This window comes from Abramis brama (genome assembly GCF_963993115.1).
Source record: "Abramis brama genome assembly, chromosome: 18".
Classification (NCBI taxonomy): Eukaryota; Metazoa; Chordata; class Actinopteri; order Cypriniformes; family Leuciscidae; genus Abramis; species Abramis brama.
The window spans coordinates 35,158,165-35,181,799 of record NC_139980.1 but is presented as its reverse complement, the minus strand read 5'-3'; the positions used below and the strand labels follow the sequence as shown (position 1 = coordinate 35,181,799).

The 23,635-nt window shown below is 38.8% G+C and overlaps 1 protein-coding gene across 2 annotated transcripts in view; it reads right to left on the bottom strand.

Moving 5' to 3' along the window:
• Window positions 1–23,635, bottom strand: part of LOC311068528 (MAM domain-containing glycosylphosphatidylinositol anchor protein 2) — a 167,318-nt gene that overhangs the window by 91,857 nt on the left and 51,826 nt on the right. For both annotated transcript variants that reach the window (XM_084091025.1, XM_084091026.1), the window contains exon 3: window positions 16,953–17,127. In XM_084091025.1, the coding sequence (XP_083947151.1) occupies window positions 16,953–17,127 (175 nt within the window). The remainder of the gene's footprint in view (window positions 1–16,952; window positions 17,128–23,635) is intronic.

Sequence of the window (23,635 nt, the reverse complement as noted above, 5' to 3'; positions counted from 1 at the left end):
CAATTCACAACCTCACCACTAGATGCTGCTAAAAATTACACACTGCACCTTTAAGACTAATAATGAGGGATGCTTTCAGTCATAGGGCCCTATCTTGCACCCAGCGCAATTGACTTTGTACACCGACGCACAGCGGACTTTTCCCTCCACAGACGCACGTCGGTAAATTAGGGAATGAACTTGCGCTCCCGGGGGCGGTTCAGTGAAAAGAGGAGGCGTGTTCCGGCGCAAACGTTCCCTGGTGCTATTTTGCAGTTCCAGAAAACAATTCCGCCACAGACCAGGAGAAACCTCGTCTAAAGTCAGCGGCGCGTTATTCAGATGCTGTTTTAAGGGCGCATGTTTGGCCATAATGTAGCGTGTGCACAACACACACACACTTTGCTTCTCTCATCTACACAGATGCAGCAGTTTTCATTATTGCAACCCATACATTATTACAAGGAAAAATATTCCACACGAGGGAAATCATTGTTGTGTCCATGAAGATGTGAAAAATAGGCATAAATCTAACTTACACATTTACCCAGATTATCATACGCCTGTTTAACCGAAGCTAATTTGGGTGTGTTTCTCCATCCCCAATGTCACTTCTCTGTGTTTTACGGCCCTGACGGGAACGTCGGTCTCCTCGGCTGTGAACCGCTGCCGGCGTGCGTCTGGCAAATCCGCCGTTATAATAGCAATCCGCCATGGAACAAGCGTGCCTGCTCTTAAAGGGAATGTGAGATGACGCTCTGATTGGTTTATTTCACGTTACGCCCAAACCACACCTATGAGTAATGAAGCTTCTTCAGACCAACAGATTTTAGATTTGCGTCGGCGCAAGAGTCATTTATCCCGCCGTTATAATAGCAACAGCACCCGAGATCCACCCACACAGTTACTTGCGTTTCACGTTTGATACTTGCGTTTCAGATTGTTAAACTAGGGCCCAGATTGTTTGTGTCATATCGTTAAATCTGTCATTTAGGCTCGTTCTCTGCACGTCTTTATAAGGACCGGCTGTCTTCATCAGTGACTGGAGCTTTGACTGATTTAAGACTCATAATGAGGGATGCATTTTTTGTGCAAAGAGACATTTTATAAAATGGTTAAATCTGTCACTGAATCAATCTCTGCTTCATGTCTTCATGTTGCTCTTCTTCGTTCGGTGTGGGTGTTGATGGATCTCAGACGGCCCTCAGACTCTTTCTCCCGGAGATGAAGATGAGGGAATAATGAGAGCCACAGGGAAGTGAGAGGAGTAATGAATCTCTTCCTCTGTTCTCTCTCGGAGACAGCGGCGTCTGCCGGCCTTCATCACCTCCACAATTCATCTCTGCGGAAAACAAGCCACTGACCCGCGGCGCTCGACACCAAACTCACACCACCACCAAAACAAGACAAAACAAACGGCCGGGACGAAACGCTCCACGTAATTGACCGAATCAAGGCATCCAGTATTGAAAGCAGAGCTCAAGAAACCTAGAAACCAGTCTTTTGCTCTGCTAGTATTGGAGAACAGCAGAAAATGTTTCTCTTAAGCTGCTTTTATATCAAGAATAATTTCATTAAAGTCCCCCTGTGGTGAAAATCACACTTTTAATGTTGTTTATATGTCTATTTTTAATCTGCTTTAAGACAAAGCATGTGTAAATTCATAAGTCGACTCCATTGCTGAGTATTTTCTCCTTAAAACTGCAGTGAACCAAAGACAGTCTCAAAAACACGCTTTGAAATCGCTGGTGTTTCTGACGTCACAAACTACCTTGTAACCAATCAGATCAACGTGTGATCGTCAACCAGTGGATCTCTGAGCTGAGTGAGTGAGTGGAGGCGGGGCTCATTTGCATATTCATAGAACCGCACATACTAAATGAGGCAAGGGTGTCGAGAAGGGTGTTACATTCAAGATGTTTTAAAGTCATGAAGACATTTTCTTAAGGAAAAACAGTTTAAATATGTAATTTTGGTGATTAAAAATGAAGGAAAACAATCAATGAGCCATTAAATATATGTGACGTGTGCCAAAACTGTTAGTTCGGTTTTTTTAGACAAACAATGAAACTGATTTACATAAAAGGCCTCTTTGATGACAATGTTTTGCAATTGTTTTTTATAATTCATTTTTTGTATGTCAGTGCAGTCTAATTGTATTTTTTACATTTCCTCAAGACCATTTGAGTAATTAGGATTTATCATGACGAATCTGAAGCTTCGGGTCTGTTAAAGAAAAAAATGTCTTGCAGGTTCATATTGTGCATTATTCATTAATCCATTAATTCATCACTATTCCAAAGAAAAAAAACAATGGGTCAGATTTACTAACAGCGCTGTAACTCGCTGCTTCACTACAATAGTACAGTTATAGCTAGTCACGACTGTTTCCCACTGTTACCGTTGTCGCAAATTGGCCGTTGAACCACGTTGGTTAATGACGTCACGCAGGTGTTGGAGTAATAACTACTGTTAATGAATCTGTCTGAGATCGAATTAATGCTAGATGTTTTGTTATAAATTACAGACATGCATCTGAGGACTGAGGATTTTGCTTTATTTCCAGATTCAATCATAGACTCGTTCTCACACTAGAGCTTGTTCACACATGCGCACTCTTCAAAAACTACGCTTTGAATCTCTCTACAAACTAAAAGACGTAAATGACATTTGTATGTATTCTAAATAAAAGACACAGGTTGCACTGAACGTCAGCTTGCTTATTTTGCTAAAGATCAGGATTTATTGAGTCCACATGTCATGCAAACTAGAAACTGCTTCTAACCACAGGTGGAGAGCGTTGTTCAAACACACAACTCTGTGATGCTGTTTGCGAATGTTCGTTGGAACAATGGTTTCGAGAAACACCGACTCGTTGAACTTCTGATAACGGCGTAACTTGCGACCACAGTTGGCTATCGAAGCTTTCAGGAAACACACCCCTGTTTAGTAAATATGATTTTTCTTTTCTACTAAAGTACTCTTGGCCAAATCCACTGTTAATTTCACAGCCTGACGCTCTAAACCGTCGACTCACAGACGTTAAACACACAACGAGTCTAACCGGCTCTGACATGCCTTCATCTGTGGAAGCTCATACACAGAGATTGTTCATCAGAGACCTTTCCTGCGTGGGAATTATCTTCACCGGCAGATATGCAACATTCAAGGGTAAATATAAATGGTACATCAGAGAATATCAGGAAGAAATAATTAATTATGTTATGCATAATGAAAATGAAGCCTATTTTATTATTAAAATCTGAGAAATTGAATAATAGAAGCAAGTACAACAATGTATAATTAAAATTGCACATAACGAATATACAATTTATATCACATTATATACAGTGAGGAAAATAAGTATTTGAACACCCTGCTATTTTGCAAGTTCTCCCACTTGGAAATCATGGAGGGGTCTGAAATTGTCATCGTAGGTGCATGTCCACTGTGAGAGACATAATCTAAAATAAAAAATCCAGAAATCACAATGTATGATTTTTTAACTATTTATTTGTATGATACAGCTGCAAATAAGTATTTGAACACCTGTCTATCAGCTAGAATTCTGACCCTCAAAGACCTGTTAGTCTGCCTTTAAAATGTCCACCTCCACTCCATTTATTATCCTAAATTAGATGCACCTGTTTGAGGTCGTTAGCTGCATAAAGACACCTGTCCACCCCATACAATCAGTAAGAATCCAACTACTAACATGGACAAGACCAAAGAGCTGTCCAAAGACACTAGAGACAAAATTGTACACCTCCACAAGGCTGGAAAGGGCTACGGGGAAATTGCCAAGCAGCTTGGTGAAAAAAGGTCCACTGTTGGAGCAATCATTAGAAAATGGAAGAAGCTAAACATGACTGTCAATCTCCCTCGGACTGGGGCTCCATGCAAGATCTCACCTCGTGGGGTCTCAATGATCCTAAGAAAGGTGAGAAATCAGCCCAGAACTACACGGGAGGAGCTGGTCAATGACCTGAAAAGAGCTGGGACCACCGTTTCCAAGGTTACTGTTGGTAATACACTAAGACGTCATGGTTTGAAATCATGCATGGCACGGAAGGTTCCCCTGCTTAAACCAGCACATGTCAAGGCCCGTCTTAAGTTTGCCAATGACCATTTGGATGATCCAGAGGAGTCATGGGAGAAAGTCATGTGGTCAGATGAGACCAAAATAGAACTTTTTGGTCATAATTCCACTAAACGTGTTTGGAGGAAGAAGAATGATGAGTACCATCCCAAGAACACCATCCCTACTGTGAAGCATGGGGGTGGTAGCATCATGCTTTGGGGGTGTTTTTCTGCACATGGGACAGGGCGACTGCACTGTATTAAGGAGAGGATGACCGGGGCCATGTATTGCGAGATTTTGGGGAACAACCTCCTTCCCTCAGTTAGAGCATTGAAGATGGGTCGAGGCTGGGTCTTCCAACATGACAATGACCCGAAGCACACAGCCAGGATAACCAAGGAGTGGCTCTGTAAGAAGCATATCAAGGTTCTGGCGTGGCCTAGCCAGTCTCCAGACCTAAACCCAATAGAGAATCTTTGGAGGGAGCTCAAACTCCGTGTTTCTCAGCGACAGCCCAGAAACCTGACTGATCTAGAGAAGATCTGTGTGGAGGAGTGGGCCAAAATCCCTCCTGCAGTGTGTGCAAACCTGGTGAAAAACTACAGGAAACGTTTGACCTCTGTAATTGCAAACAAAGGCTACTGTACCAAATATTAACATTGATTTTCTCAGGTGTTCAAATACTTATTTGCAGCTGTATCATACAAATAAATACTTAAAAAATCATACATTGTGATTTCTGGATTTTTTTTTTTTTAGATTATGTCTCTCACAGTGGACATGCACCTACGATGACAATTTCAGACCCCTCCATGATTTCTAAGTGGGAGAACTTGCAAAATAGCAGGGTGTTCAAATACTTATTTTCCTCACTATATGTTTTATTTGGATTGCAGCAATGAGAATTTGAGGAGGGGGGGGGGGGGGGGGGGGGGGGGGTTATGTGACCCGGACATTTTTGGACAGTTTTTGATAGATTTACCCACACAGGCAATTAAACAGACAGTCCTTACCGGGGGTCACGGGGCGCCGGGGGAATACGGCGAATAACAGAGCGCTCTCTGAAAAATAACTGCAATAAAAATAGACGAGACGAACAGATGGGAACAGATTCATGTGAGAAGAGGTCTCAAATATGTCCTCTGTGAAACAGACAAAACAAAAAGGTCATATTTTACAATGTCCTCAGTGTGTGTGTATGTGTGTGTGGGTGTGTGTGTGTGTGGGTGTGTGTGGGTGTGAGTGTGTGGGTGTGTGTGTGTGTGTGTGTGTGTGTGTGTGTGGGTGTGTGTGTGTGTGTGTGTGTGTGTGTGTGTGTGTGTGTGTGTGTGTGTGTGTGTGTGTGTGTGTGTGTGTGTGTTTGGGAATGAGGCGCTGGGATGTTCTGGCATTTACATCTCTGTCAGCACTGAAGCTAGAAACATGCCATTTATAAACTTCTCCTTCACATGAGGTCAGAAAACTACATGAGATCACACTCACAACACCACAAGAGAAGAGGAGAGAAGATACGAGACAAGAAGATGTGAGAAAAGAAGATAAAACAAGATATGAGAAAAGACAAAAGAGAAGAGATGAGAAGATCTGAGAAGATACGAGAGAAGAGAAGAGAAGAGAAGAGAAGAGAAGAGAAGAGAAGAGAAGAGAAGAGAAGAGAAGAGAAGAGAAGAGAAGATATGAGAAAAGACAAAAGAGAAGAGAGGAAGATAATTCAAGGTAATTCAAGATAATTCAATTGTATGGCTGCTACCTTGGCCAGGTCTCTCTTGTAAAAGAGATTTTAATCTCAGTGAGACTTCCTGGTAAAATAAAGGTAAATAAAATGTAAAAAAAAAAAAGGAAACATATCAGATGATCGGGCTTTGTTCGAGTCGATAACGCTGAAAACTGCAGCACAGCTCTAATATTAAAGAATGTGGTTATACTTTGCGATTATGATTTACAACGTGACATGCACATTATCAGGGCTTGACATTAACACCCGCCAAATGAATTTTTTATAATATAAATGTTTCAATTGTAGTCTTTTAAAAAGGCATCTGAAATAATTCAATAAGTACAATGTAGTTTTGTCAGAAATATAGATTTTTCGATACATATTGATGCTGAAATATCTGAAACTCTTCCGCAGGACTTCAGTTGAGTGACACACAAACCCGCCTCCACTCACTCACTCACTCGCTTGTTTCATTTGCTCCGGATGAATATTGTTGGTGTTACTGGGCTTGTATTCCGGCAAGGGATTGCACGTATTGAGCATAATTTTACTCATTCCCGCATTTTTTTAGCTCACACCCAAAGTGTGCGCACATAAAGACAAGTATATTTGCTGTATAAAACAGTGCGTCAGGTCTTGAAGTGACAGAAGCCTAATATGCACGGCTGCCAAATTATTAGATAATATTAACATGCTATATAAAAATATCTGTGGGGTATTTGGGGCTAAAACTTCACACACACACTCTGGGGACATCAGAGACTTATTTTACATCTTGTGAAAAGGGCATTACACCACCCCTTTAAGTTACCGAGTAATATTAAGCAACTACATGTACTTACTATAGGGTTAGGGTAGGATTATGGTTTGGTTGAGGGTTAATTGCATGTAATTATGCATAATTTACTGTTATTACTACGGTAAGTACATGTAACAAATGCAACAAGGACACTGTAAAATAAAGTGTTACCAAAATATTATATTTAAAAAATAAGTCGAGTCAATATTGATGTCTGGTGAATGAGGCCTAAAACTACATTCTGTATCACAGTGACAGCGCGATGAAAAAGTGTTTGAAGAAGCGCCGCTGAGACCCTCTCTCTGAACAGAGCCGTTATTCTCATTAACTCCAGCGAGTGTCTGCTAGTGGACACCAGAGCTGATGAAGATTGGAAAACCAACTGAGCAAAGCATCCTGGGAAATCACCTCTAACTTCCCTCTAATAACCGATCCATAAGCCGCCCGCCGGTCTGGGACAGGTCCTGTACGGTATCAGAGAATAATGATCTGCCTAAACAGTGGCGGCACACTGAAATATCACAGAATTTAAATTGAATTAACATGGAATTCACGTTATAATAATTAGCCTCAAAAGTCACATGACAATTAATTATGCGTCTAATGAGAAATTATTATAAAATATAATCAAATGTTTTGAATCCATTGATTTCAATAGGGATGCGGCACTGCAAGGTTGTGGATGAAAAATGCATAAATAATTAACTTAATTTTAACTTAAACCTAAAAATAAACAGAAATATTTCAGAATTGGAAAAGGATTAAATCAAGAAATGTTATGATGTAAAAGGAATCAGAAATATTTGAGACCCCAAACTATAATTATGTAATTATAACAATTATATATACACTACTGGTCAAAAGTTTTAGATCTGTAAGATTTTTTATGTTTTTAAAAGAAGTCTCTTCTGCTCACCAAGGCTGCATTTATTTGATAAAAACAATTAAAAAAACAGTATTATTGTGAAATATTATGACAATTTAAAATGACTGTTTTCTATTTTAATATATTTTAAACTGTAATTTATTCCTGTGATCAAAGCTGAATTTTCAGCATCATTACTCCAGTCTTCAGTGTCACATGATCCTTCAGAAATCACTCTAATATGAGGATTTGATGCTCAAAAAAACATTAATTATTATTTTCAATGTTGAAAACAGTTGTGTACAATTTTTTTTTAAATTCTTTGATGATTAGAAAGTTCAAAAGAACAGCATTTATTTAAAATATAATATTTTCTAACATTATAAATGTCTTTACTGTAACTTTTGATCAGTTTAACTCATCCTTGATGAATAAAAGTATTGATTTATTTTATTTATTTCCCCAAAAAATAAAATTAAAATTCTTACTGACCCCAAACTTTTGAAGGGTAGTGTTTAATGTTACAAAAGCTTTAGATTTCAGATAAATGTTGTTCTTTTGAACTTTCTATTCATCATAGCATCATGAAATAAAAATGTAAAAAACTGTTTTCAACACTGATAATAATCATAAATGTTTCTTGAGCATCAAATCATCATATTGGAATGATTTCTGAAGGATCATGTGACACTGAAGACTGGAGTAATGATGCTGAAAATTCAGCTTTGATCACAGGAATAAATTACACTTTACTATATATTCACATAGAAAACAGATGATTTACATTGTAATAATATTTCACAGTATGTCTGTTTTTGTTTGTATTTTTAATCAAATAAATGCAGCCTTGGTGAGCAGAAGAGATTTCTTTTAAAAATATTAAAAATCGTACCGATCTAAAACTTTTGACCGGTAGTGTATATTTTTTTATAATTAATAATAATCAATAATTAATTAATAAAAAAATAAAAAAAATAATTAAAGTTCCCTTGTAGTCAATCATTTTATCCCTTAAAACTCACCCAAAATTACGTATTTAAATGTTTTTTCCTTGAAAAAATATTCGTCATGCCTTAAAATATCTTGAATGTAACTCGACACCCTTGCCTCATTTAGTATACGCGGTTCTATGAATATGCAAATGAGCCCCACCTCCACTCACTCACTCAGCTCAGAGATCCACTGATGATCACACGTTGATCTGATTGTTTACAAGGTAGTTTGTGACGTCAGAAACACCAGCGATTTCAAACCGTGTTTTTGAGACTGTCTAAATTAGTAATAATAAGTAATAATCATATGTGACCCTGCATCACAAAACCAGTCACAAGTTACACGGGTATATTTGTGGCAATGGCCAACAATACATTGTATGGGTCAAAATTATCGATTTTTGAAATGAAATGAAATAAATATATTTTGTAAATTTCCTACCGTAATTATATAAAACATTTATTTTTGTGAGTGAATGCAGCACAATCGCCAACATAAATGCACAATTTTAAAGGAGATTTTCTCAATATTTAGATTTTTTTTTGCACCCTCAGATTCCAGATATTCTAATAGTTGTATCTCAGCCACCATCCTTTAGGGTATAAGTCAAATTTCATCGACCAAACCACCCAGTGAAAACAGTATTTTTTTTAAAAACAAAAAACTCAAAATGCACTGTTCCAAATTATTATGCACAACAGAGTTTGAAAACATTGTATAGGTTGTAAAGAATTGTTGAATTTGCAGCATTAGGAGGTCATATTTACTGAAATCAAAAAACTATTTCAATCAAACACATCTTAACAGGGCAAGTTACATGTTAACATAGCACCCCTTCTTTGATATCACCTTCACAATTCTGGCATGCATTGAACTTTATGTAGAGTTTCTGCTTGACTTTCTTTGCAGGATGTCAGAATATCCTCCCAGAGCTGCTGTTCTGATGCGAACCGCCTCACAGATCTTCAGCTTGAGGACGCTCCACAGGTTCTCAACAGGGCTGAGGACGGGGTCACACCATGAGTTTCTCTCCTTTATGCCCATAGCAGCCAATGACTCAGAGGTATTCTTCGCAGCATGAGATGGTGCATCGTTAGGCATGGTTCTTCTTTTTCTACCATGGAAGAAAGTGGTACAATATACTTTGCCAAGGTCATTTTCACACCTCCAGGGACCCTACCAACTCTCTCCCCATGATCCCGGCCCGAAACTTGACTCCGCCCCCTCCTTGCTGACGTCGCAGCCTTATGGCCATTACATTTACACTTACATTTATGCATTTGGCAGATGCTTTTATCCAAAGCGACTTACATTGCATTTCAAGGTACACATTTACATTCTTATCAATTCTTGCTTTCCCTGGGAATCGAACCCATGACCTTGGCGTTGCAAGCACCAACGCTCTACTGTTTGTCTGAGTTTCCTGGTTTGAAATCACTGGTGTTTCTGACGTCACAAACCATGTAACCAATCAGATCAACGTGTGATTGTCAATGAGTGGATCTCTGAGCTGAGTGAGTGAGTGGAGGCGGGGCTCATTTGCATATTCATAGAACCGCAAATACTAAATGAGGCAAGGGTGTCGAGTTACATTTCAGTGTGCCGCCACTGTTTAGGCAGATCATTATTCTCTGATACCCGTACAGGACCTGTGGATTATGGCCATCCACCAACCATCCAATACTCCATCCATCGGGACCATCCAGGGTTGCACGGCACTCATCAGTAAACAAAACTCTTCGAAAATGAGTCTTCATGTATTCCTGGGCCCACTGCAACTGTTTCTGCCTGTGAGCATTGGTTATAGTGGGTTTATGCACACCTGCACACCTTGAGGCTCGCGGGACGCCAGAACCAGCAGCTTCAGAGACCCATTTGCTGCTTTGTAATGGCATTTTAGCAGCTGCTCTCTTAATCCAATGATTTAGTCTGGCAGAAACCTTCCTCATTATGCCTTTATCTGCATGAACCCGTCTGTGCTCTGAACCAGCCACAAATCTCTTCACAGCGCGATGATCACGCTTCAGTTTTAGTGAAATATCTAATGTTTTCATACCTTGTCCAAGGCATTGCACTATTTGACTCTTTTCCGCAGCAGAGAGATCCTTTCTCTTTCCCAGATTGCTTGAAACCAGTGGCCTGCTTAATAATGTGGAACGTTCTTCAGTAGTCTTCCTTTAATTGGACTCACCTGGCAAACTAATTATCACAGGTGTCACAATACCATCCATGAGTTTGATTGAAAAACAAAATATTTAATGTTTATGACATTTAATTCCAATTTGCATAATAATTTGGAACACAGTGTAGTAAATAATACAAATTTAACTGAAAACTGGGAAATAAAGCAGATTTTAAGAGACATTTGTGCCCGTCCTCTGTCGTTTCTCTCGTTTTAATCTGGAGCGTTTCTCTCCAGCAAACCTCTGTTTTAATGGAACTGTCCATCGCGCCGACGGCACACTTACAGAGACGGCCTGACAAAGACAAAATCAGCCCGACACAATTTTTCATGTTTCAGCGCTGAAGGTGTTTAGAGCCTCGGCGTCCAAAGCAGCAATTTCAATGCTAAATAACAATCAAGGCTACAGTGCGCTAAAAATACCGGCGCTGGCAGCGGCCCATCAATTACACTCGGCCCCCGGGGACAGCTTTAGCATTTCTCCAGAGGAACGCCAGCTTTCAGCAAGATTCTCCAGCTAATGAAAAACACATAACGAAGGTGTACGGCAAGGCCGGAGAAAAGGTTGCATGTTTAGAACAGCAGAAAGAGGAGCCAGTGGCATTCAGACTCCTCATATTCCTGAAACAGCGTTTATACAGGCCTGATTTACATCACGACACCACACAGTCTCAAAACCAGTCCATGACATTTTATGCATTTTCATACTCATGCATTAACATTTACAAATCATTTCTCCATAGATCTGACCTGGTAACCAAAAGGTTTGAATCAAGGTTTGAAGCATCTTGAATATAATATTACAGTTTTTGTCAATATTTTAAGAGAAGAGAAGATATGAGAAGGAAATACGACAAGATACGAGAAGAGAAGATACGAGAAGAGAATAGATGAGAAGAGATGAGAAGAGAACAGAAGAGATGAGAAGAGAACAGAAGAGATGAGAAGAGATGAGAAGAGATGAGAAGATACGAGAAGGGATGAGAAGAGAACAGAAGAGAGATGAGAAGAAGATACGAGAATAGATGAGAAGAGATGAGAAGAGAACAGAAGAGAGATGAGAAGAAGATACGAGAAGAGATGAAGAGAACAGAAGAGATGAGAAGAGAACAGAAGAGATGAGAAGATACGAGAAGAGATGAGAAGAGAACAGAAGAGATGAGAAGAGATGAGAAGATACGAGAAGAGAAGAGAACAGAAGATACGAGAAGAGAAGAGATGAGAAGAAGATACCAGAAGAGATGAGAAGAGAACAGAAGAGATGAGAAGAGAACAGAAGAGATGAGAAGAGAAAAGAAGAGATGAGAAGAGAATAAGATACGAGAAGAGATGAGAAGAGATGAGAAGAGATGAGAAGAGAACAGAAGAGAAGAGAACAGAAGAGATGAGAAGAGATGAGAAGATACGAGAAGAGAAGAGAACAGAAGATACGAGAAGAGAAGAGATGAGAAGAAGATACGAGAAGAGATGAGAAGAGATGAGAAGATACGAGAAGAGAAGAGAACAGAAGATACGAGAAGAGAAGAGATGAGAAGAAGATACGAGAAGAGATGAGAAGAGAACAGAAGAGATGAGAAGAGAACAGAAGAGATGAGAAGAGAACAGAAGAGATGAGAAGAGATGAGAAGAGATGAGAAGATACGAGAAGAGAAGAGAAGAGAACAGAAGATACGAGAAGAGAAGAGATGAGAAGAAGATACGAGAAGAGATGAGAAGAGATGAGAAGAGATGAGAAGAGAACAGAAGAGAAGATACGAGAAGAGAAGAGATGAGAAGAAGATACCAGAAGAGATGAGAAGAGAACAGAAGAGATGAGAAGAGAACAGAAGAGATGAGAAGAGAAAAGAAGAGATGAGAAGAGAATAAGATACGAGAAGAGATGAGAAGAGATGAGAAGAGATGAGAAGAGAACAGAAGAGATGAGAAGAGATGAGAAAATACGAGAAGAGAAGAGAACAGAAGATACGAGAAGAGAAGAGATGAGAAGAAGATACGAGAAGAGATGAGAAGAGATGAGAAGAGAACAGAAGAGATGAGAATAGATGAGAAGATACGAGAAGAGAAGAGAAGAGAACAGAAGATACGAGAAGAGAAGAGATGAGAAGAAGATACGAGAAGAGATGAGAAGAGAACAGAAGAGATGAGAAGAGATGAGAAGATACGAGAAGAGAAGAGAAGAGATGAGAAGATACGAGAACAGAAGAGATGAGAAGAGAACAGAAGAGATGAGAAGAGAACAGAAGAGATGAGAAGAGAAGAGAAGAGAAGAGAAGAGAAGAGAAGAGAAGAGAAGAGAAGAGAAGAGAAGAGAAGAGAAGAGAAGAGAAGAGAAGAGAAGAGAAGAGAAGAGAAGAGAAGAGAAGAGAAGGCTCTGACTTTGTTTGTTTTCGCTTTTGTCCTTAATCTAACTTTTGTTCGTGTTTGTTGTCACTGTGACAGTGTTTACTTGTCCCGCTTTGTCTTGCCTTCTTGCATCTCATCAGTACTTCGTTGTCTGTCCTTCTGATGGTGTTTTTTCTCCATGTTTTTCTCTTGCCTTCCCTTTATACACATACAGTTGTCACAAAACGAAGCCTTATTGACCATGATATAAAACTCCCGGTTATACGGCACCTCTAACCAAAGCGGTTCCTTTATCACTGATGGTCTCAGATTCTGGTCACGTCTATTAAACAGCTTGTGGAAATATCCTCTTCTCGTTTCTCTCCACAGACTTCAGTTCAAAGCACAAACATAATCCCAGCATTCTGATCCACACCTTTCCACAAGCCTACCTGGACCTGAGCCTGCCTCAGAAATGTGAAATGGATACAGTGGGTATCAGACAAACCGCTTACAAAAAGAGCCATCAAACGTTGAATACTGGATGTGGAATATCTCTTTAATATCTCAGCTGTTTCTCATATAACGAAACGAAATTTAATGGAGAGGAAAAAAACTTCTGCTTTTCAGACGTTTCACCCCAGAAAAAGAGCCCAATAATCTCAGCAATGACTCAGATCTGCAAATCAGAAGTCAGAGATCTCAAAGTGAATTCAAACGTTTGATCTGATTCGCTCTCTACGTTTATTGTATAGCTCTAGACTCTTACAGGATGACGACTAGTGACTCATTTGCATCCGTTTGCATTATTCCAGCCAAAAGGGAATGTTCTCAGAACCTTGGCTAATGTTCTGGAAAGGTTTTCTCAAACAAACATTCTTCCAGTAACGTTAATAGAACATTCGTTCAACGATAGCTGGTCTTCAATAATGTTCTCAGGACATTAGCACTAAAATATTATATATATATATATATATATATATATATATATATATACATCGTTCATGTAACGTTTTTTCCTTAATCGCTTTAGTTTTATGGTCGTCTAATGTTTTTCAAATGTTTCAGAATGTTCAGAGAACATTTACAGTAAAAGTAACGTTCCCATAATGTTTGCAGAATGGTATGTCCGCATAGCCAAAAAACAAAAACAACGTTTATCATACATTTAAATAATTGGATGCCTTGAACTTTAAGAAATAACGTTTTCCTAACTTAAAGGGATAGTTCACCCAAAAATGAAACTTAGCCCATGATTTACTCACCCTGAAGCCATCCTAGGTGTATATGACTTTCTTCTTTCAGACGAATACAATCAGAGTTATATTAAAAATGTCCTGGCTCTTCCAAGCTTTATAATGGCAGTTTCTGTTTGGAGTCCATAAAAGTGCATCTATCCATCATAAAAGAGCATCTATCCATCATAAAAGAGCATCTATCCATCATAAAAGTGCATCTGTCCATCATAAAAGAGCATCTATCCATCATAAAAGAGCATCTATCCATCATAAAAGTGCATCTGTCCATCATAAAAGAGCATCTATCCATCATAAAAGAGGATCTATCCATCATAAAAGTGCATCTGTCCATCATAAAAGAGCATCTGTCCATCATAAAAGAGCATCTATCCATGATAAAAGTGCATCTGTCCATCATAAAAGAGCATGTATCCATGATAAAAGTGCATCTATCCATCATAAAAGTGCATCTATCCATCATAAAAGTGCATCTGTCCATCATAAAAGTGCATCTATCCATCATAAAGTGCATCTGTCCATCATAAAGTGCATCTGTCCATCATAAAAGAGCATCTATCCATCATAAAAGAGCATCTGTCCATCATAAAAGAGCATCTATCCATCATAAAAGTGCATCTGTCCATCATAAAAGTGCATCTATCCATCATAAAAGTGCATCTGTCCATCATAAAGTGCATCTGTCCATCATAAAAGAGCATCTATCCATCATAAAAGTGCATCTATCCATCATAAAGAGCATCTGTCCATCATAAAAGTGCATCTGTCCATCATAAAAGAGCATCTATCCATCATAAAAGTGCATCCGTCCATCATAAAAGTGCATCTATCCATGATTAAAGTTCATCTTTCCATCATAAAAGAGCATCTATCCATCATAAAAGTGCATCTATCCATCATAAAAGTGCATCTGTCCATCATAAAAGAGCATCTATCCATCATAAAGAGCATCTGTCCATCATAGAAGAGCATCTGTCCATCATAAAACTGCATCGGTCCATCATAAAAGAGCATCTATCCATCATAAAAGTGCATCTGTCCATCATAAAAGAGCATCTATCCATCATAAAAGAGCATCTGTCCATCATAAAGAGCATCTGTCCATCATAAAAGAGCATCTGTCCATCATAAAAGAGCATCTGTCCATCATAAAGAGCATCTATCCATCATAAAAGTGCATCTGTCCATCATAAAAGAGCATCTATCCATCATAAAAGTGCATCTGTCCATCATAAAAGAGCATCTGTCCATCATAAAAGAGCATCTGTCCATCATAAAAGAGCATCTATCCATCATAAAAGTGCATCTGTCCATCATAAAAGAGCATCTATCCATCATAAAAGAGCATCTGTCCATCATAAAGAGCATCTGTCCATCATGAAGTGCATCTGTCCATCATAAAAGTGCATCTATCCATGATAAAAGAGCATCTATCCATCATAAAAGTGCATCTGTCCATCATAAAAGAGCATCTATCCATCATAAAAGTGCATCTGTCCATCATAAAAGAGCATCTATCCATCATAAAAGAGCATCTGTCCATCATAAAGAGCATCTGTCCATCATGAAGTGCATCTGTCCATCATAAAAGTGCATCTATCCATGATAAAAGAGCATCTATCCATCATAAAAGTGCATCTGTCCATCATAAAAGAGCATCTATCCATGATAAAAGAGCATCTGTCCATCATAAAAGTGCATCTATCCATCATAAAAGAGCATCTGTCCATCATGAAGTGCATCTGTCCATGATTAAAGTGCATCTATCCATCATAAAAGTGCATCTATCCATGATAAAAGAGCATCTATCCATCATAAAAGTGCATCTGTCCATCATAAAAGAGCATCTATCCATGATAAAAGAGCATCTGTCCATCATAAAAGAGCATCTATCCATCATGAAGTGCATCTGTCCATGATTAAAGTGCATCTATCCATCATAAAAGTGCATCTATCCATGATAAAAGAGCATCTATCCATCATAAAAGTGCATCTGTCCATCATAAAAGAGCATCTATCCATCATAAAGAGCATCTGTCCATCATAAAAGAGCATCTGTCCATCATAAAGAGCATCTGTCCATCATAAAAGAGCATCTATCCATCATAAAAGTGCATCTGTCCATCATAAAGAGCATCTGTCCTTCATAAAGAGCATCTGTCCATCATAAAAGAGCATCTGTCCATCATGAAGTGCATCTGTCCATCATAAAAGAGCATCTGTCCATCATAAAAGAGCATCTGTCCATCATAAAGAGCATCTGTCCATCATAAAAGAGCATCTGTCCATCATGAAGTGCATCTGTCCATCATAAAAGAGCATCTGTCCATCATGAAGTGCATCTGTCCATCATAAAAGAGCATCTATCTATCATAAAGTGCATCTGTCCATGATTAAAGTTCATCTTTCCATCATAGAGTGCTTGAATCGGCTCTGTGGGGTTAATAAAGGCCTTCTGAAGCGAAGCGATGCATTTGTGTAAGAAAAATATCCATATTTAAAACTTTATAAAGTAAAATAATTAGCTTCCGGTCAAACGAACATTCGGATTCCACTTAAGTGTAAAGCACAAGAAGAATGTCATACACACCTAGGATGAGTTGAGGGTGAGTAAATCATGGGGTAATGTTAATTTTTGGGTGAACGATCCCTTTAAGGGGAAGATTAGCTGAATGTTATTAGAACACACATTTGTTAGCTGGGATTTCTCCACAGAACATTCAATAGAGAAGAAGAAACTCAGTAGAGATGAACTCACAGTAGACGTCCACCCTGATGGACTTGATGGCCGGGGATCCCAGTCCGTTCTCGGCCTTACAGTAATACCGTCCGCCCTGGTGTCTCTGGATCTTCGAGATGTGGAGGGTTTCGTTGAATACGCTGGAGTCCTGGAAGCGGTCCGAAACGCTGCCCGCCGTCTTGGTCCATCGAATCTGCATGAGAAAGAAAAATGGGTAACACTTTATTTTACAGTGTCCTTGTTACATATGTGACCCTGGATCACAAAACTAGTCTTGAGTCACACGGTATTTGTGGCAATATCCAACAATACATCGTATGGGTCAGAATTATCGATTTTTCTTTCATGCCAAAAATCATTAGGATATTAAGTAAAGATCATGTTCCATGAAGATATTTTGTAAATTTCCTACCGTAAATATATAAAACATTTATTTCTGTGAATGAATGCGCCACAATAACCAACACACTGTAAAAAATGATTTTTTGGTGAAGTAAATACTACTGAAAAAAACCCAAGGTAATTTACATGAAAAAGTTAGTTCAGGCAAGAATTAAAAAAACTAAGTAAATTCCATATCAGTACTTAATTCAAGCGAGTAGAAATGAAAGCGTAAATATCAACTCAATAAAATTAAGTAAAAATTACTCAACTTTTCTGATACTGGGGTTCCCATCATGCACTGGACCTTGAATAATTAATGAGGTTAATTTTTCACTGGTTTCCAGCTGTATTTACACTGTTTTATCATTGCTTTTGTTGTCAGGATTAGTAACTTGCCATTTTGTGACATTTCGAGTAAATTTTCTGCTCAAAATGACACATTCAAACACAAAAATGATCCATCAAATGTTACCGTCATTGTGTATTGTCTACCAAGTATTGAGGTAGTATAATTTACTTAGATAATCTAAGTAAAGCACATACTATAAATGACTGGTATAATTCAATATTATTGTTTGAGTGAAATGTAATGCAAAGGAAATTTCAACTAAATCGATATTAATCAACCTTTTACTAGCCAAGTTAAAATTACTTATTTTCTGTGTTACTTTCACTTAACTAGGTTAAGTAAAGTTTACTTAATTCCATATTCCAAGTAAATTTAACGTAAAGATTTCTAATTAAAGCTACTGATAAATATGTTTAGGTTTTTACTTGGCAAATCTTTGTAATTTTACTAGCATTTTCTGAGTGGAAAAAGTTGCCTAGCTTTTTTCAAGTAAATCCTACTCCAATTTTTTTTCATTTTTCAGTGCATAAATGAACAACTTTAAAGGAGATTTTCTCAATGTTTCGATTTTTTTGCACCCTCAGATTCCAGATGTTCAATAGTTGTATCTCGGCCAAATATTGTCCTATCCTAACAAACCACACATCAGTGGAGAGTTTATTTAGTCAGCTTTTATAGTATGTATAAGTCTGGTTTTGTAGTCCAGGTTCACATACAGTATGTTACATGTACTTACCGTAGTAATAACAGTAAATTATGCATAATTACATGCAACTGACCCTCAACCAAACCCTAATCCTACACTAACCCTATAGTAAGTACATGCTGTTAATTAATATTACTCAGTACTTAAATGTATAATTACACTGTAACAATGACACCTTAAAATAAAGTGTAACCAGAAAATGACTTAAATCTCTAATCGCATCATTTCACTCATTATTCAAAACCTCAACCCAAGTATTCTGCACTTAGCAAACACTACAGATAAAGTTTTCTGGTCAATTTGGAGATTTTGCTCTATTTTGCATCCATACTATATCTTCTTTCAGACTCGTGGAAAAAAAAACACATCCAAAATACAAAAGTAAGATTTTATTGCACTTTATCTATTTGCGTCTGTAGATTTCAATCACACATATCCTTAAAAGCTTTTATCTCCACTTCAGCAGCACTTACATCTCACAGCTTTATTCATATCTATATTCTGAAGGATTTTACTGAGGGGTTTGTGTTCATATACCATTCACTTGATATTTATTTGACAGTTTATTCCTAAAAAAACAAAAACAAAATCTGGTATGTGACAGTATTTTCTGATTTATGAAGTGATAAAAAGAGATTTCTAAAACCCCGTCTGTAAAAACCTTTAACTCTAAAATGCCAAAAAGAATTTTGAAATTCACTGTTCAGATATATTTTTTGGGAAATTAGTGCATATTTGATTAGATAATGCCTCATTTGCATGTACACACATACAATTTTATAAAACTTGTGATGCAAATCAATTGACTTAATGCACTGTGGGTAATCAACTGTGGAAGTTTGCTGATATCAAGATATTAGTAGATACCGTTTACCCTTAAAGCTCCAGATTTCAGACCCTCATAATAAATGCAAATGCAACAGAAATGATATTTTGCGCATCTCTTTATACAACCCAACAGCACATCCATAAACCACCCACACTCCACACACTGCGAGGCAGAGCTTGTGTGTCAGAATGAATCTGGAGCGCGGGTCTGATGCACTGAGAAACACTGAGAAACACTGAGAATGAAACTACAGCGACCCGGCCTTGAAAGCGATGAATCACGTTGTGAATTAAACTAGATGCTGACACTTTAGATGCTTTTTGCTTTTGTCACAAGCTTATTTATTAATGTTCAGCTCCTTTAACAGTGAAGGCCTAACAACCGTCTCAAGCGGGAGGAGAGACTCATAAACCGAATGGCCCGAAACCACTCGTTTCCAGGATGTTTTGTTTGTAGTTCTCGATCCTCAAATCTACATTTCTGACATTCCCTCGTAAAAAATAAATAAATAAATAAATTATTTTTACGGAAATAACATAATTTAAAAGAATTGACTTTGGTATGAACCGAATGTAATGTTTTCAGATACTTAAATGCATGTTATTTACAATTAAACAACATATATTATAGTTTATATTTACATTAAATGCAGTGTAAGAGTGCTCTTTGACCCACTCAAGTAGAACATCTTTATACGTAATTTCATAATTACTTCTATTGTCTTGACAAAAGTACTGACAAACATTTATGGTAAGCTAAAATATGATTTAATGACATTTCTGTGGAAAGCTGTGTCATATATTTAAATATATTTGTTACGATGAAGTTAAGATATATTAACTTGAAATGTACCATCTAATAACACACAGTTTAAAACTACAATCAAGTATTTTACATGAGCTTTAGCACTTCACACGACACAAGATTATTAAAACATAAAATTATTAAATATACTTTGAAGTAAAACTTAATCTGAAATTATTGCAAAGTGCACTTTTTAAAATTGTACTTTTCATGAAAGTGTTTCTCTTTAAGTTCAATTAAGAGGCCTTTTATTCATTTTTTAACTCTAACTTTAAGATTTGAAGTGCACATCAATGCGCTGAAGCACTCCTTTCCCACGAGGGGTCTGTTGCGTCTCTCGTCGTGTGTGTGTGTGTGTGTGTGTGTGTGTGTGTGTGTGTGCTCGTTGTGTGTGTGCTCGTCGTGTGTGTGTGTGTGTGTGTGCTCGTCGTGTGTGTGTGTGTGTGTGTGCTCGTCGTGTGTGTGCGTGTGTGTGTGCTCGTCGTGTGTGTGTGTGCTCGTCGTGTGTGTGTGTGTGTGCTCGTCGTGTGTGTGCAGATGCTGTGTGTGCTCGTCGTGTGTGTGTGTGTGTGCTCATCGTGTGTGTGCAGATGCTGTGTGTGCTCGTCGTGTGTGTGTGTGTGTGTGTGTGCTCGTCGTGTGTGTGCAGATGCTGTGTGTGCTCGTCGTGTGTGTGTGTGTGTGTGTGTGTGTTTGTGTGTGCTCGTCGTGTGTGTGTGTGCTCGTCGTGTGTGTGTGTGTGTGTGCTCGTTGTGTGTGTGCGTGTGCTCGTCGTGTGTGTGTGTGTGTGCTCGTTGTGTGTGTGTGCTCGTCGTGTGTGTGTGTGTGTGTGCTCGTCGTGTGTGTGTAGATGCTGTGTGTGCTCGTCGTGTGTGTGTGTGTGTGTGCTCATCGTGTGTGTGCAGATGCTGTGTGTGCTCGTCGTGTGTGTGTGTGTGTGTGCTCGTCGTGTGTGTGCAGATGCTGTGTGTGCTCGTCGTGTGTGTGTGTGTGTGTTTGTGTGTGCTCGTCGTGTGTGTGCTCGTCGTGTGTGTGTGTGTGTGTTTGTGTGTGCTCGTCGTGTGTGTGCTCGTCGTGTGTGTGTGTGTGCTCGTCGTGTGTGTGCACTGTAAAAAAATTCTAACCCTCCCAAATCAAAAATTTCAAGTGACCGATAACATCTAAATTTTTCAATTGGCCCAAGTGAAATTGTTGTTGCAATAGTCTGTTAACATTGGCTCAATGAGAAATAATACGTCAGACTAATTGAATAATTTAGATGTTATCGGTCACTTGAAATTTTTGACTTGGGGATGTAATTTTTTTTTACAGTGTGTGTGTGCTCGTCGTGTGTGTGCAGATGCTGTGTGTGCTCATTGTGTGTGTGTGTGTGTGTGTGTGTGCTCGTCGTGTGTGTGTGTGCTCGTCGTGTGTGTGCAGATGCTGTGTGTGCTCGTCGTGTGTGTGTGTGTGTGTGCTCGTTGTATGTGTGCTCGTCGTGTGTGTGTGTGCTCGTCGTGTGTGTGTGTGTGTGTGTGTGTGCTCGTCGTGTGTGTGTGTGTGCTCGTCGTGTGTGTGCAGATGCTGTGGCACTATGTCACACTCACTCGTTTGTCAAACAAATGCCAGCGCGAGTCCTCTGGGAACCCCTCCTCGCCATTTCCGTTTGACAATGCCAATGTCAATTTAGCAATGCTAAGACGTTGTGTATTCAAGCCGAGTGACAAGGTGAACCACACGCTGCCATTCACTTCAGTTCAGCGTCACGTCCCAGTCGAAGGCAGATCAGCCGTCGTGTCCCTGCGGAAGCGAGGGGAGGATCGGAGGAGGACTGAACATCCCAGTCGTGGGATCTTGGGAAAGTCAGGACACGTAAAAGGCGGCTCTGTTTTCTGTTTATGAACTCATTCATCAGTCCTATGATTTTAACCTCTGGGGGGAAAATGGTTTATGAACTGTTCAAGATCAATAATCGTTCAAGCGAAGCATTGATGCATTAACATTCACCACGATTCATAACTTGAGCATCAAGTATCTTATTCTATAAAGCCAATAACTGATTTTGGTTTGAACAAAAGAGAAAAGATGTGTGTGCAATATGATCATGTTAATGAGAACTGTTACACAATATTTCAGACTGTTTTAGCCTGGAGCCAAATAATAAAAAACTGAATCCAGATTTATGAGAATGAGGTTTGCAGTAAATTCTGTCCTTCTGAACTTTATATTCATCAAAGAATCCTAAAAAAAATTAAATGAAAACAAAAATATGAAGCAGCACAACTGTTTTCAACACTGATAATAATCATAACTGTTTCTTGAGCATCAAATCATCATATTAGAGTGATTTCTGAAGGATCATGTGACACTGAAGACTGGAGTAATGATGCTGAAAATTCAGCTTTGATCACAGGAATAAATTACACTTTACTATATATTCACATAGAAAACAGCTGATTTACAGTAGAATAATATTTCACAATTTTTACTGTAAACATCAAAAAATTTGTCCAGCCCCAAACTTTTTGAGTTATTATTATATGTATGTTTAGAGATTACATTAGCAAATCCACCACACACAGTCAGCTCAAACAGGAAAGTTAAACTTCACAAACATAAGTCTATATTAATATTTTTTAGGGCAATTAGACACATGGACCGCTCCATGTGATCTCTGAAGACACGTGAGGGAAGTGTTTGCATATTTAACACGCAACATGATGTTTCTGTGTGAAAGCCGAAGCCTGAGAGGACAGACAGACTCGTAATCCTCACTGTCGGCGCTTCGTGATTAATCTGACAGTCATTCCAAACTGAGGTGTTGTCGTGAATATGAATCGAGTCGGCCGTGATCTTTGAGAGAAGATTCAACAAAGACGAGCCGGAAACCCAGCCACAGAAATAGCAACAAAATAAAGCCCTGAAACCACTGAGAGAAAAAGAATATGCCTTTAAACACAGTTCAGATGAGTCGAGCTAGAGCAAAAATGACAGTGTACTTTCAGACATGGTGTTTAAAGAGGACCTATTACACTCTTTCACAAAGTCTTGTTGTGTTTGGCCTCTACTAGAGCAGGTTTTCCTGCTTGAATGTTGATTATTCTCCTCATATTCTCCATTGTTGCGGCTCCTCTCTTCCCAGTCTGTCAGTAACGCTCTGTTTACTTCCTGTCTCTATGAAGCCCCTCCTTCTGAAAAAAACACTGTGCTCTGATTGGTCGGCTGGAGTAGTGTGTTGTGATTGGTCGAGCGCTTTGAGTGTGTTTGGGATATGCCCCACCCCTTCCCATAACCGCCAGTTTAACACACTACTAACTCAGAACTTGTATTCAGTACAACACAACAGTGCACTATTTCTGAAGCCACATAGATTTGTATAAGGAACAGACTGAAATTTGCTCTTAAATTCATTTTAATATGTCTCGTCACGTATGGCCATCAACGCTTAACAAGCAAAAGTGAAGATTCATGAATGGAGAAGCTCTTAGTTTAAGCTCTGGATTAAAACTCTACTATGAATGGCTCTGGATAAGAAGCATCCGCTGAAACATTAGTGAAGACTAATGCGTATTATAAAGCTTTTTCCCCGGTCTCAGACTTCCAACCAAACTCAGGCGACAGACGGTTGTGAAAAGCTTGAACGTTGTCAA